We start from the raw sequence: 12,363 nt of genomic DNA, 5'->3' as shown, positions 1-12,363 counted from the left end.
GATCAGGGTGGTCTTTGATTCCAGTGCTCGATACTCCGGCGTCTCTCTCAATGATGTGCTCCTTACAGGCCCCGACCTCAATAACTCCCTTGTCGGTGTCCTGCTACGCTTTCGGAAAGAGAAGGTTGCAATCCTAGCGGACATTCAGCAGATGTTCCATTGTTTCTTGGTGCACGATGACCATCGTAACTTCCTCCGTTTTCTATGGCACAAGGACAATGACGTCAACAAGGAAATTATTGAGTATCGAATGAAGGTCCACGTCTTCGGCAATCGGCCATCTCCTGCCGTGGCCATTTACGGGCTGCGAAGAGCCATCAGAGAAGGTGCACAGGAGCATGGTGCTGATACCATCAAGTTTGTGGAAAGACATTTCTATGTTGATGATGGTTTGGTATCTGTACCATCTGAAGCTGAGGCAATCGATTTGCTCCAACGAACACAGGCCTCACTAGCTGAGTCAAACATCCATTTGCACAAGTTTGCTTCGAACTCTCAGACAGTCATGGAAGCTTTTCCGCCTGAAGATTGTGCTCCAGTAATCAAGGACCTAGATCTGAGTGGAGAAACTTCTCCCACGCAACGGAGTTTAGGTCTGCTATGGGAGATCACAACCGACACATTCACCTACTCCGCATCGACCATTACCAAACCATTCACCCGTCGTGGAGTCCTCTCCACTGTCAACAGTGTTTTCGATCCTCTAGGTTTATTGGCACCTGTCACGATCCAGGGAAGAGCCCTTCTCAGAGAACTTACCTTCGACTGTCAGACTGGGACACATTCCTCCCGGAGGACAAACTAAGCAAATGGGAAGCCTGGAGAGATTCTCTCCAAGACCTCGAACAACTTCATGTTCCACGTACGTACACAAAAACTTCACTAACTGAAGCAGTGCACACAGAATTGTGTGTATTCTCGGATGCATCGACTAAGGCTATAGGTGCTGTGGCATATCTGAAAGCACTTCAGAAAGATGGGCAAGTCGAAGTAGGATTTGTTATGGGCAAGGCGAAACTAGCACCCCTGTCTGAACCTACAATCCCAAGGCTTGAGCTGTGTGCTGCTGTCTTAGCAGTAGAGATGGCAGATCTCATTGAGGATGAGCTAGATTTAGAGTTGAATGACATAAAGTTCTTTACAGACAGCAAAGTGGTGCTTGGCTACATTTATAATGTGTCAAAACGATTCTATGTGTATGTTCACAATAGAGTCCAACGCATTCGTCAGTCCTCGAGACCTGAGCAGTGGCACTACGTACGTACGGAAGAAAACCCTGCAGATCATGCGTCGCGATCTTTACCTGCATCCTGCCTAGCGCAGACTTCTTGGTTCAGCGGTCGTACCCTTCCTGCATCAGCCACCTGCAGAAAAAACACAAATGACTGAGAAGTATGAGCTAATTGAACCTGAAAACGACTCAGAAATCCGACCACAAGTACAAACATGTGCTACTAACCTGGAAGAACCAGAGCTTACCTCTAACCGATTCCAGCGGTTCTCCACCTTCACCTCCCTAGTAAGAGGAGTAGCATTTCTAGTTCACATGGCAAAATCCTTCAAGCACACGAACCAAAACAGCAAATGCAAAGGTTGGTACAGATGTGACTTACCTCGTACTCCAGATGAAATTGATCAAGCAAGGAATGTTATCCTTAAAGCAACACAAAAGGCTGCATTTGCAAAAGAACTGTCAGCCCTCCAAGCTAACCAAGCTGTATCCAAAAGTAGCCGCTTGTGGAAACTCAGTCCAATTATGGAGGACAATTTCATTTGTGTTGGAGGACGACTAAAGTACTCTGAGGTTGCAACTGCAGAAAAGAACCCAATAATTCTTCCCAAAGATAGCCACATATCCCTGCTACTCATTCGACGTCACCATGAGCAAGTGAAACATCAAGGCCGTCACTTGACGTAAGGAGCAATCAGGGCAGCAGGACTGTGGATCTTGGGAGGCAAGTCGCTAATCAACTCAGTACTCCACAAATGCATAACCTGTCGCAAGCTGCGTGGAAAGCTTGAAGAACAACGCATGGCGGACCTGCCATCTGAACGTCTCAAAATCTGCCCTCCCTTTACGTATGTGGGTCTCGATGTATTTGGATCCTGGTCTGTCACAAGCAGACGCACCAGAGGAGGACAGGCGGAGAGCAAGCGGTGGGCCATCATGTTCTGCTGTATGAGTTCGAGAGCTGTGCACGTCGAGGTCGTTGAGTCTATGGACGCGTCAAGTTGCATAAATGCTCTCAGGCGCTTCTTTGCACTCAGAGGCCCTGTGAAACAGCTCCGTTCCGATTGCGGTACCAATTTCATCAGAGCGTGCAAGGAGCTTGGAATGGACAAAATAGTGCAGAAGTACCTCAGTGAGCAAGGATGCAGCTGGGAATTCAACCCACCACACAGTTCTCACATGGGAGGCTCGTGGGAGCGCCTGATCGGCATTGCCAGGAGAATCCTAGATTCAATGTTTCTGCAGCTGAAAACTCGCTTAACCCACGAAGTTCTTTGCACACTAATGGCAGAAGTTACTGCTATCATTAATGCACGACCACTCATACCTGTGTCTGCAGACCCGGAACAACCATTCATACTTTCACCATCAGTGCTCCTTACACAGAAGACAGGAGTTCCGCCTCCTCCTGGAGACTTCTCGGACAAGGACCTGTACACAAAGCAATGGAGACAGGTTCAAGCTCTTGCAAACCAGTTCTGGACCCGCTGGAGCTGCGAATACTTACCTTGCTTGCAACACAGACAGAAGTGGACAGTACCTTGCAGAAACCTTCAAGTGGAAGATCTAGTTCTGCTCAGGGACAAGCACATAGCCCGCAACTGTTGGCCCATGGCCAGAATCTCTGCTGTATTCCCTGGAAAGGATGGCCATGTAAGAAAGGTTGAGGTCACAACAACTGACCAAGGCAATATAAAAACCTTTCTAAGGCCAATTGCAGAAGTTGTTCTACTTCTACCCAAAGACTGATCTAGAGACTAAGGTTTAGCATGCTCACAAGTTCATAGTGACCTCACGTAGGTCAGGCGGGGAGTGTATTGCCCTTTAAGCTGAATTTAACTGCAGTAATTGGTGTGTCCACTAGGAGGTATAGGCAGTGTCTGAAATTGCATACTGTATTGCCCTTTAAGGAATTTAACTTTCAAATATCTGCTTTAAATATTTTTTGGTAAATATTCTCAAGTAAAAATGTGAAGTTCATAATTACTTTTCCTTTATCTACCTCGTTTGTAAAAATTTATATTATTTATTTCATGTGATGAGGTCACTTCCTGTTAGTGCTCCAGGTTCTGCATGAAAACAATGAGACAGACATAGTGTGCTCTCTCTGATAATCCATTGCATCCACTAAAAAGCATCGTAGAGGCAATGCCGTAAGTTCATTTCTATGACATTAGACATGTTAAAGATCATATATTAGTAATGATTTTGTTAAAAATATGATGTTTGATAAGTTGCTAAAAACGGTTGTTTACCATTGTGTACAAGCTTTCAGTGATGCTAATAGCCATTGTAATCTCTACTACAGGGACAACAGTAGTTTATGTTTATGTTGCAGTCATTTATAATGCAATGTTAGTCAAAACATGGACACTGAATATTGCTGTATTGTTTTATTACAGTTTTCACCGCAAATGTTAATGAGGAAGAGTGACAGTAAATGAGCAACCTTACTACGACTCTGTTTTCATTGGCTACGGTTTAACTTGGTGTTTAGTCAGAGTTGCAACACACTGCACGAGAACACTACAAGTATATAGTATCTTATATTTATCTTTATCATTTAAATAAATGTGAGCCCGGAGCTCTGCTAAAAATTCCTCCTGCCTCCCAAGTCTTCCTCTTCACACATACACACCTGGGTTCTACAGTCCTTTTGCTTGAAAATTGCCTTACCTGACACCCTACAGCCTTGAAACTCATGTTTTTCATCATAACATGAAAAAAAGTAATTTTCCCAATAAGACATGTATCCTCTTGCTTGAAAAGTGCCTTTCCTGACACCCCAAAGCTTTGAAACTCTCTAAACAGCATTTTCAGTGGTTAAGCCACAAACGTTTGTAAGCATGTAGGGTGTGGAGGCAGGGGTGTGGTCAAACACCAGTTTGTGAATGGAGGGTCGAGCTGGGAATAGTAAGTGGTAAGGACCCCACCTATGGGGCATTTTGCTAAGGAGTGTTCTGTGTTTCAGTGATCGGTGGCAAGAATAAAAGGGGGAGAGACAAGAGCAACAGGGGAGAGAGCTGAGCAGCGCAGAACCACGTGTATGTGTATGTGCGTGTGTGCGTGCGTGCGCGTGTCTAGTGAAAATAAAAAAATTTAAAAAAAAGGAAAATTAAAAGCCCCTTTTCCAAAGCCTGCCTTCTGGTGAAATCTGTAAGAGTGTCACATAGAGCTTTGTTGAGAAAGCAGTGCGTTAGAGCATATTTGATGAATACTAGCTTCATACACATCATATTTGATATTTTTGACTTTTTTATCAAAGTATGCATTTCATCCACATCATCTCTGGATGAGAACCTCTGTTAAGTCATACAATTTTTAAAAAATTAGTTCATGGTCCTTTAAGAGTACTTAAAATGCCAATGTGGCCATGCAGAAACACAGAAATTGAGTTAACCCTCTGAATTACATGCTGGCTATACTGCTGTTTTGAGATCATTTACATTCTCTGGAAAAAAAGGTACCATTCAATACCAAAAAAGTTACAATCACTTGTCATTGTGGCAGTAACCTTTAAGGGTATGGAAATATACTTTTTTGTAGGATAAAAGTTGTACCCTTACAGTTTGTACCTATGGGGATTGTATTTGTACCATGGGATACAATCTTTCCCATAACATATTCAGGGGTACAAATAATGTACCTTTTTTAATGGTACAGATATGTTACTAAAGGGTACCACAGTGAGAATAGCATCTGTACCATAAATGTGACAAATATGTTAGTTTTACTGTTCTTTAAGGTGAACAAATTTATACTTTTTAAACTATAAAAAAGGGAAAAAATGGAGTGAAAGGAATGAATGGAGGGAAAAAAATTTTTTATTTGTTTATTAGATTTAAAGTCACAATATATGTAGCAAAGTAACAATTGTAAAATTATACGAAAATATACTGCAACACAATATGGAACACTTAAGTTGAAAAGAGTATATAAAAATCCTTTTCAACTTAATTTCCTGAATAGCTTTATGGACATGTGTATTTACATCCCACAAACAAATGGCCATCAACCTCGTATGTGTCAAGTGCTTGTGAGTCAAGCTCCTCTCCTAGAAGTACACAAAGTACCAGGAGAATTGGTAGCTGAAGTACCAATTGTCATATGTGACACAATATGCATGAAAATGTGCATCAAATGATAAAGGAAGTAATAACTTCCCACACAAGAGCCACAAATGTGTCCACGGTCAGTCTGTATGTACAGCATCAATTACAAACACATCCCTTATCACATACCTTACATTATCAAGTGTTACTTCAGTTACACACTGAAGTGTCTTCCCAGCAAAAGCTATATCGTTTAATTTCTTGTGGACTCTACACTCTAAAAAATTATCCATGTGGCTAGTGAGAAAAGCTTAAAATAAAGAACAATTTCGACATAAAAAAATTAAATTTGTTACATGTACATGTAGACAACTTATTTGAAAAGAACTGGAAAGAAAGAAATCTGTCTCAGCTTATTAATATATGGATTTTGAACAGTCTTGCTTTCACCTAATAACAAAAAACCTTTATGTTAGGGAAACTTGAAAATGTAGTGAGCAAACTTAAAAAGCTGAGAACAGGGCTGGACCTTGTCTAAACATGCCAGAGTCAGACCACGCCTACAGGAGGAGAAGCAACAGCAAAAACGAACAACGAAGGAACGAGCGCAAGTGCACACAGCAAAGGTACACGCAGAGGAGCCTAACTATTTTTATTTGTTTTACTAGCAACAACTATCAAACTATATCGGCACACAGTGCAAAAAAATTGTTGTCACAGGACACTAAATTTTAAAGTAACATTACAGCTTGCCCCTTGCTAATTCAACTGTTGGAAAGTTGACTTCAGCTAGCTAGTTAGTGTCTTCTAAGTTAGCTACAGCATGCCCTTTGCTAATTTGGAGTTAGTGAAGTTGACCTCTAGCTATCGTTTGTCTTCAGTTTTCTTATGTTTTGTTTTACAGTGGCAGCCGAATGACCGTAATCAGCACTGAATGTTTGTAGCATTAGTTCAAACACTGCACGTTTGAGAATAAGTCTCGCGTTGTCCTAATTTAAATTTGGCACTATTGATGAAAGTTTGTGGTTCATTTGACATTTTCAACTAAACCTGTAACAAATGTAGGTTACCAAACTTTTTTTTTTTCTGTGGAGGAGTTTGATTCTGTTGTAGAAGCGCCATTTTGTTCATTCTTACGTCAGTGCTCGAACGATCTTGTAACGTGATTGTTAAATAAAAAATGTTTTTACATACAATGTTTGATAGTCACGTTTAGACACATTTAGACACTAGACACAGTTAGACCAATTTCATTGAGTCTACAAATAGTTTGCCTTCATGTTTCCAGCAGAGCATGATTCAATAAACAATGATCATAAAATTGAAATTGTTTTTTTTTATTCTGACAGAATTGAAATTTAGTTACTATTACTCAAAAAATTAAGGTAACAATTTGCATGGACATTTCTGAGTAGACTGAAAGCAAAATAAATAAGACAGAACAACTAATTTGACCACATAATTTTATTAAGTTGGCTCAACTTAATTAAGCTTTTAGAGGACAATTCAAATCATGTTGGTTGTGCTAAACAAATTGAGTTGGGCTAACTAGAAAAGTGGCTTGAGTTGAAATAACTTAAAAAGATCCATGCAAATTGTTACCTTAATTTTTTAAGTTGAGCCAGTGTATTATTTTTTAGAGTGTAGGAGCATGCTGAAGCTCTCATGGGAAAGATGTAAATGCTATGTCCACACTCATGAACATTAACAGAATTTTGCTTAATTTTTTATACTCTGCCACTGAGATAGAATAGTATTACCCCGTTTTGCACCGTTAGTCAATGTAACATGTACAGTGGATATAAAAATTTTACACACCCCTGTTAAAATGGCAGGTTTTTGTGAAGTAAAAAAATGAAACTAAGATAAATCACATCAGAACTTTTCCCACCTTTAATAAGAAGTTGCAAAGTATAAAAATAAAGTGAAATTATCCGAATTTTTTGGGGAAAAAAAGAAAAATAAAAAAAACTTACAACAACCTAGTTGCGTGAGTTTGATGAAGCACCTTTTGATTTTATTGTACCACTCAGTCTTTTTGAGTATGGCACATCTTGACTTAGCGATATTTTCCCACTCTTTCTTCCAAAAACATTCTAGAGCTGTCAAATTGTAAGGGCATCTCCTATGCATAGCTTGCTTCAGGTCTCCCCACAGATTTTTAGTTGGATTCAGGTATGGGCTCTGGCTAGGCCATTGAAAAACATTTATCTTCTTTTGGTTAAGCCATTCCTTTGTTGATTTGGATGTGTGCTTTGGGTCATTATCATGCTGAAAGGTGAAACTCCTTTTCATCTTCAGCTTACTAGCAGACACCTGAAGGTTTTGCACTAAAATCAACTGGTATTTGTAGCTATTCATGATTCCCTTCACCTTGATAAAAGCCCCAGTTCTGTCTGAAAAAAAGCAGCCCTAAAGCATGATGCTGCCACCACCATGCTGCACCATGGCTATGGTGTTCTTTTGGTGATGTGCTTTTGGAATTATACCTTTTGGAATTGGTCTCATCAGACCTTAACACATTTTGCCACATGGTCTGGGGTGATTTAGTTGAGTTTGGAGAAACAATGTTCTTTGTGAGAAAGGCCTTCCATCTAGCCACCCTACCCCATAGCCCAGACATCAGCTGATCTTTATTTGGGGTTAATCAGAATAATTTTATTGATAACAGCTGTATGATAATTACTTTTGAACATGAGATTGAATATGATTCGTTCATTCTATAAAAGGGTGTGCACACTTATGCAACCAGGTTATTGTACCATTTTTATTATTCCTATTTTTCCCTAAAAAGTTTCTGATTGTTTTTCTTTCAATTTGTGTATGTTGTAATTTCACATTGAGGGTGGAAAAAGGCCTGACATGATTTATCTTGGTTTCACTTTTTTACATCACAAAAACCTGCCATTTTAACAGGGGTATGTCGACTTTTTATATCCATTATATTGCATTTATAGACTACATAACTAAATTTCCTTTACACATTAAATCCAGAGTTTTAAACATTACATAAATAAATAGACTAGATATAGATGTATGTACATAATAATCTAACAATCACCCCAATTAAGGAATAGTTCATTGATATATGAATTGGACATTTTTACCTCTTAATCTGAGTGTAATCGTTTGGCTGATAAATGTTTTGTGTCTTAAATTTGCTTCTTAAGATTTTCACTGTAGCCATGAGGCTAATGTAGCTAACAATCAATGAAAGTCTAAAATCCTTTTGGCCAACAGACTTCAATTATATTAACCTTGTAGCTCCAGTGTAAAAGCAAACTTTGAACACCAAACAAGTCTGGCTTGATTGGGTATTTTTGGGGTAAGGGGGGGGAATCATGCAAATTTGAGATTTTGGTGATCAATTTCTTTAAGAAATGAGCAGTTATACACATGCTTGGTGTCCATATCTATTACTACTATGTGTAGACATTTATGTAATTACAACTGGCTTTTCTTTTTTCAAAATTTGAGATTTACACAACTTCTTCCTTATTGTGTTCATGATATTGTAAAACTCACCAGTGACCTATCCATTCTTTTACAATTTTTTGCATCTGGTTGTTTGGGTTTTGTGAGACCATGGCCAAATAATTCTTTGAACTTCTTTATCTCCTCACCACTGACAAGAGGTGCACGCTCAGTTTTAAACTTTTTCTTTAAAGACTTTTTAAAGAAAAAAAAAATACTGAGGAGACTCAGTAATGAACCTGTTAACAAATTTTCCAGAAGGAACTACAAAAAAGGAGTGAATCATTTGTACAGGGAGCACAAATATTCCAATGCTGATTAGAAGCTCTTTGAAAAGATATCTAAATAATTTATTTTACAATGGGAAAAAAATTAATAGGTCTGAATACTAAACACTTACATATCCAGTGCTCTCCACATCTCTCAAGATGGAGTATTTTATAATGAGACCTTTGGCCACATTAACATAGTCACAGTTTGACGGATACCTGTTACAAAATGTCAGTACATAGTAAAGTTGCAAGTGTTGCATAGCAAGTTGCATAGCAAAACATTTACTGCATATGTTACAGTTCAGTATCTAAGTACTAATCACTACAGTGTATATTGTGCCATGTTATCTTATAGAACTTGCATAATTGTATGCCAATCAGTGTTGTTCTTATGGCATGGCTCTTTGTTCTCCAACTTTTTCTGTAAATCTTTAGGAAACAGTTCTGTTAATGTACTTGGTAGCACATGGCTGCAAAAAAAAAAAAAGAAAAAAAAAAGAAGGAATTAATTTTTATAAAGTATATGGATGGATGCACTAAACATGGAAGATGGGAGTTAACATTAACACTAGCCTTTTATTGAGATGGCTTTTGTTCTTCCACGCTCAATACTTTGTACCTCTATAGGTACAAATACCATACCATGCAAGGTCAAACTTGTACCTTTAGAAGTATAGTTACTGGTGGGGTGCAGTTTTGTACTTTAAAGTATGTAATTTGTACCTGCATGCACCTGTATTTCTGAAAGTGTCGTATTTGATTACAGCCAAGACCTTCACCTAACAACCAAATTGTTAGACAGCTGAATTTTCAAAACTGAATATGAATGAAGTGATTTATAGATTTTTTAAATTAATAATTGAAATCTTCATAAACAAAATGAATCATATTCAAGGTAAAAATGCAATTTACAAAACTAAAAAGTATCTTAAATTCTGTTGGTTTTTTTTGATAAATATGACGTTTTCCTAAAGGAATTTGCCATTATGCGTTAGCTTTCTTGTTTTATTTAATAGCTTTAAAAAAAACTTACAGTTCTTCTTTACTATTAAGCACCTCAGAGAATGAATTTTCATGGGTACTTTCAGATTAAGAATACTCCTGTTCATCAAGAAACATGTGGTAACAGCGTCCTCGACATATTCTCGATGTGAATTGGGGGGAGGTGGTCTTAGGTCACATGACTTCAAACCATCCTTGTGAACCCTTTGTTGTTGGCTTTTTGGCAAGGTTCTCGTAACCGAGTGTAACGCTTTGTCTTTGTCATACGTTATTTTAGAGTGTCAATACACGCCACATCCAGTGGAATAAAAACACACGGTTCGTAATTGGAGGCAAGAGAGGATTCACAATCGAGATGCACACAGAGAGAGAACAGAAGGGAAGGAGCGATTAAAGGAGCTTGGCACAGCCACGACTAGGACCAAAGGAAGTGTAGTGGGCTACTTACAGCAACAGAGTGAAATGTGTATTTAAATGCACGATTTTTGTGATTTGGCGTGATACTATTATACGTTTATGCTTCTGAATTTTCCGAAAATATCCCACACCCGGACCACGGTTTTAACAAGAAACATTGAATTGTGGTAGCTATATGCATTAGCGTTATATTTTTTTCTGTGTGTTTGCCTCGTAATTAAAAAAAAATAATAATAAAACGAACTGAATTGCACTTCGGGCACCCCACTGTCATCATGGTATTAGGCTATCAGCTCATTAGGATCAGAACACTACGATGCCGCCATCTCCACTGCATTCTCTTTTGCCTCTTGACCATCGCTGCTGTGCTCGGTGTTCAGTCGTCGTATCCTCAAGGCAGTGACTGTGTGACTGACAAAGGAAAAGAATGCCCAGGTACGCCTTGTGTTTCGACTACAATATTACACCGTTAACCTAACCTACTTTTGTATGTTTGCTGTCTTTGTGTCGGGTTAGGTGAGGCACGATTTAAAAGACATCGTGAACCCCACCCTTCACGCAGCTATAAGGATCTAGTGTATCTACGTCCCGTATTTATAAACATGCAATTAAACGGTGAAACGTTTCCGTTTAAAACAGACGTCTTTCCTCTAGTTACAGACAAAATACAAGTATGAGTTAAAATATACGAATTAATGGGCAAGGAAATATTACATGGCTACTCAAGGCTCCTGGGCCACACCAAAGAAAGGTAGACTGGTCGGCCCTCTTCTTCTTTTCTTTTTTTTTTTTTTTACAACATCATATTGTGCTCTGTACCCAGTAATTTAGGCGTGGATTCATATACATATGCATTTTTCAATATTCGCTGCAATAGTATAGCATTTTGGCTAATCACAACAGTAAAACATTATTCCAGGATTACAGAAAAACGGGCCTTATTCCATTATGTTTACTTTAACCGTATTCTGTACTAGATGACTATTTTGTTTGATCCTGTCTTTCTCATTTATAAATAATATAAATAAATCAGTGACAATAGTAGAGATTGTGCACGAAATTAAAAGCTGTAAACACCAAGGAAATAATTTTAATTGGCCATGATTTTGGACGAGTGAGGGACTTTCATAAAAAGATGATAGGGTAAGTCTCTGGTTCATCTACATTGTATTCAGCATCTTGGTGCTTAGCCAGCAGCATAACCACCACAAAAGAAGTGTTCAAAATACTAAAAATAATAATAATAATGTAATAATTTAGTGACTAACAATCTGCCCTTAAAAAAAATTAAATATTTTAGTCAAGATTACTGACCTACCTGCAAATATGCATACAAATACCTGAAAGAACACTGTAAAACAATGTTCCAATGCTGCTGAGAGCCACCCTATAAAGCCTATAATAATAATTCACAGTAGTTTAAATTCAGAGCTGCTGGATTGGATTTGGCAGGAGTTTTTTATGTATAGGTCATAGACACGTCACACAGCATCACGCATTAAGTTTAGGCATTAAAGAAGTCCACCTACATGGTAACAGACAAGAGCCAACAACCAATAAGGGATTGAAAGAGTTTAATACAGTACTCTAACATGAAGAGAAAGGATTTAGGAGTATTAGAGTTTAGCTTTTTATCATTTTTTTCATGTTGTGAAATTGCTTTAGCTAGAGAACTAGCTAAAGTGGCTAAGCTAATTGCTAACTGGATTTGTTTGTGTTTTGCATTTTAAACGTGATAAGATTGGGCAAGTGCAAGAGGATAAATAAGACCTTGACAGCCATGGAATATTTTTAAATTAACCCAATCTGGAACACGACCCTGACAACCCTGGCAACTCTGCCAACCCTGCCATTAATTGTCCTTTCTGCTGCTCTTTCCCCAAGCATGGAGCAGTGTGATTCCTGCCTCAGTGCT

At 38.6% G+C, this 12,363-nt stretch overlaps 2 protein-coding genes across 2 annotated transcripts in view; both read left to right on the top strand.

The window, feature by feature from the left end:
• The first annotated feature begins 2,024 nt into the window (after positions 1-2,024).
• Positions 2,025-3,831, top strand: LOC117595920 (uncharacterized). Its single transcript, XM_034299096.2, has 2 exons — positions 2,025-3,384; positions 3,634-3,831. The coding sequence occupies exon 1, from the start codon at positions 2,033-2,035 to the stop codon at positions 2,978-2,980; it is 948 nt and encodes a 315-aa protein (XP_034154987.1). The 5' UTR covers positions 2,025-2,032; the 3' UTR covers positions 2,981-3,384; positions 3,634-3,831.
• A 6,372-nt stretch (positions 3,832-10,203) lies between these two features.
• tmeff1b (transmembrane protein with EGF-like and two follistatin-like domains 1b) overlaps positions 10,204-12,363 on the top strand; it is a 66,165-nt gene continuing 64,005 nt past the window's right edge. The window contains exon 1 of the mRNA XM_026947170.3: positions 10,204-10,883. Within this exon, the coding sequence (XP_026802971.1) occupies positions 10,724-10,883 (160 nt within the window). The 5' untranslated portion in view covers positions 10,204-10,723. The remainder of the gene's footprint in view (positions 10,884-12,363) is intronic.

This window comes from Pangasianodon hypophthalmus, chromosome 1 (assembly GCF_027358585.1).
Source record: "Pangasianodon hypophthalmus isolate fPanHyp1 chromosome 1, fPanHyp1.pri, whole genome shotgun sequence".
NCBI classification, from domain to species: Eukaryota; Metazoa; Chordata; class Actinopteri; order Siluriformes; family Pangasiidae; genus Pangasianodon; species Pangasianodon hypophthalmus.
Note: the sequence above shows the minus strand (reverse complement) of the source record. Positions and strands in the feature narration are given on the sequence as shown.

Excerpts from the sequence above, each read along its gene's own strand:
- LOC117595920 (XM_034299096.2), top strand. The coding sequence starts at position 2,033 with ATGGCGGACCTGCCATCTGAACGTCTCAAAATCTGCCCTCCCTTTACG.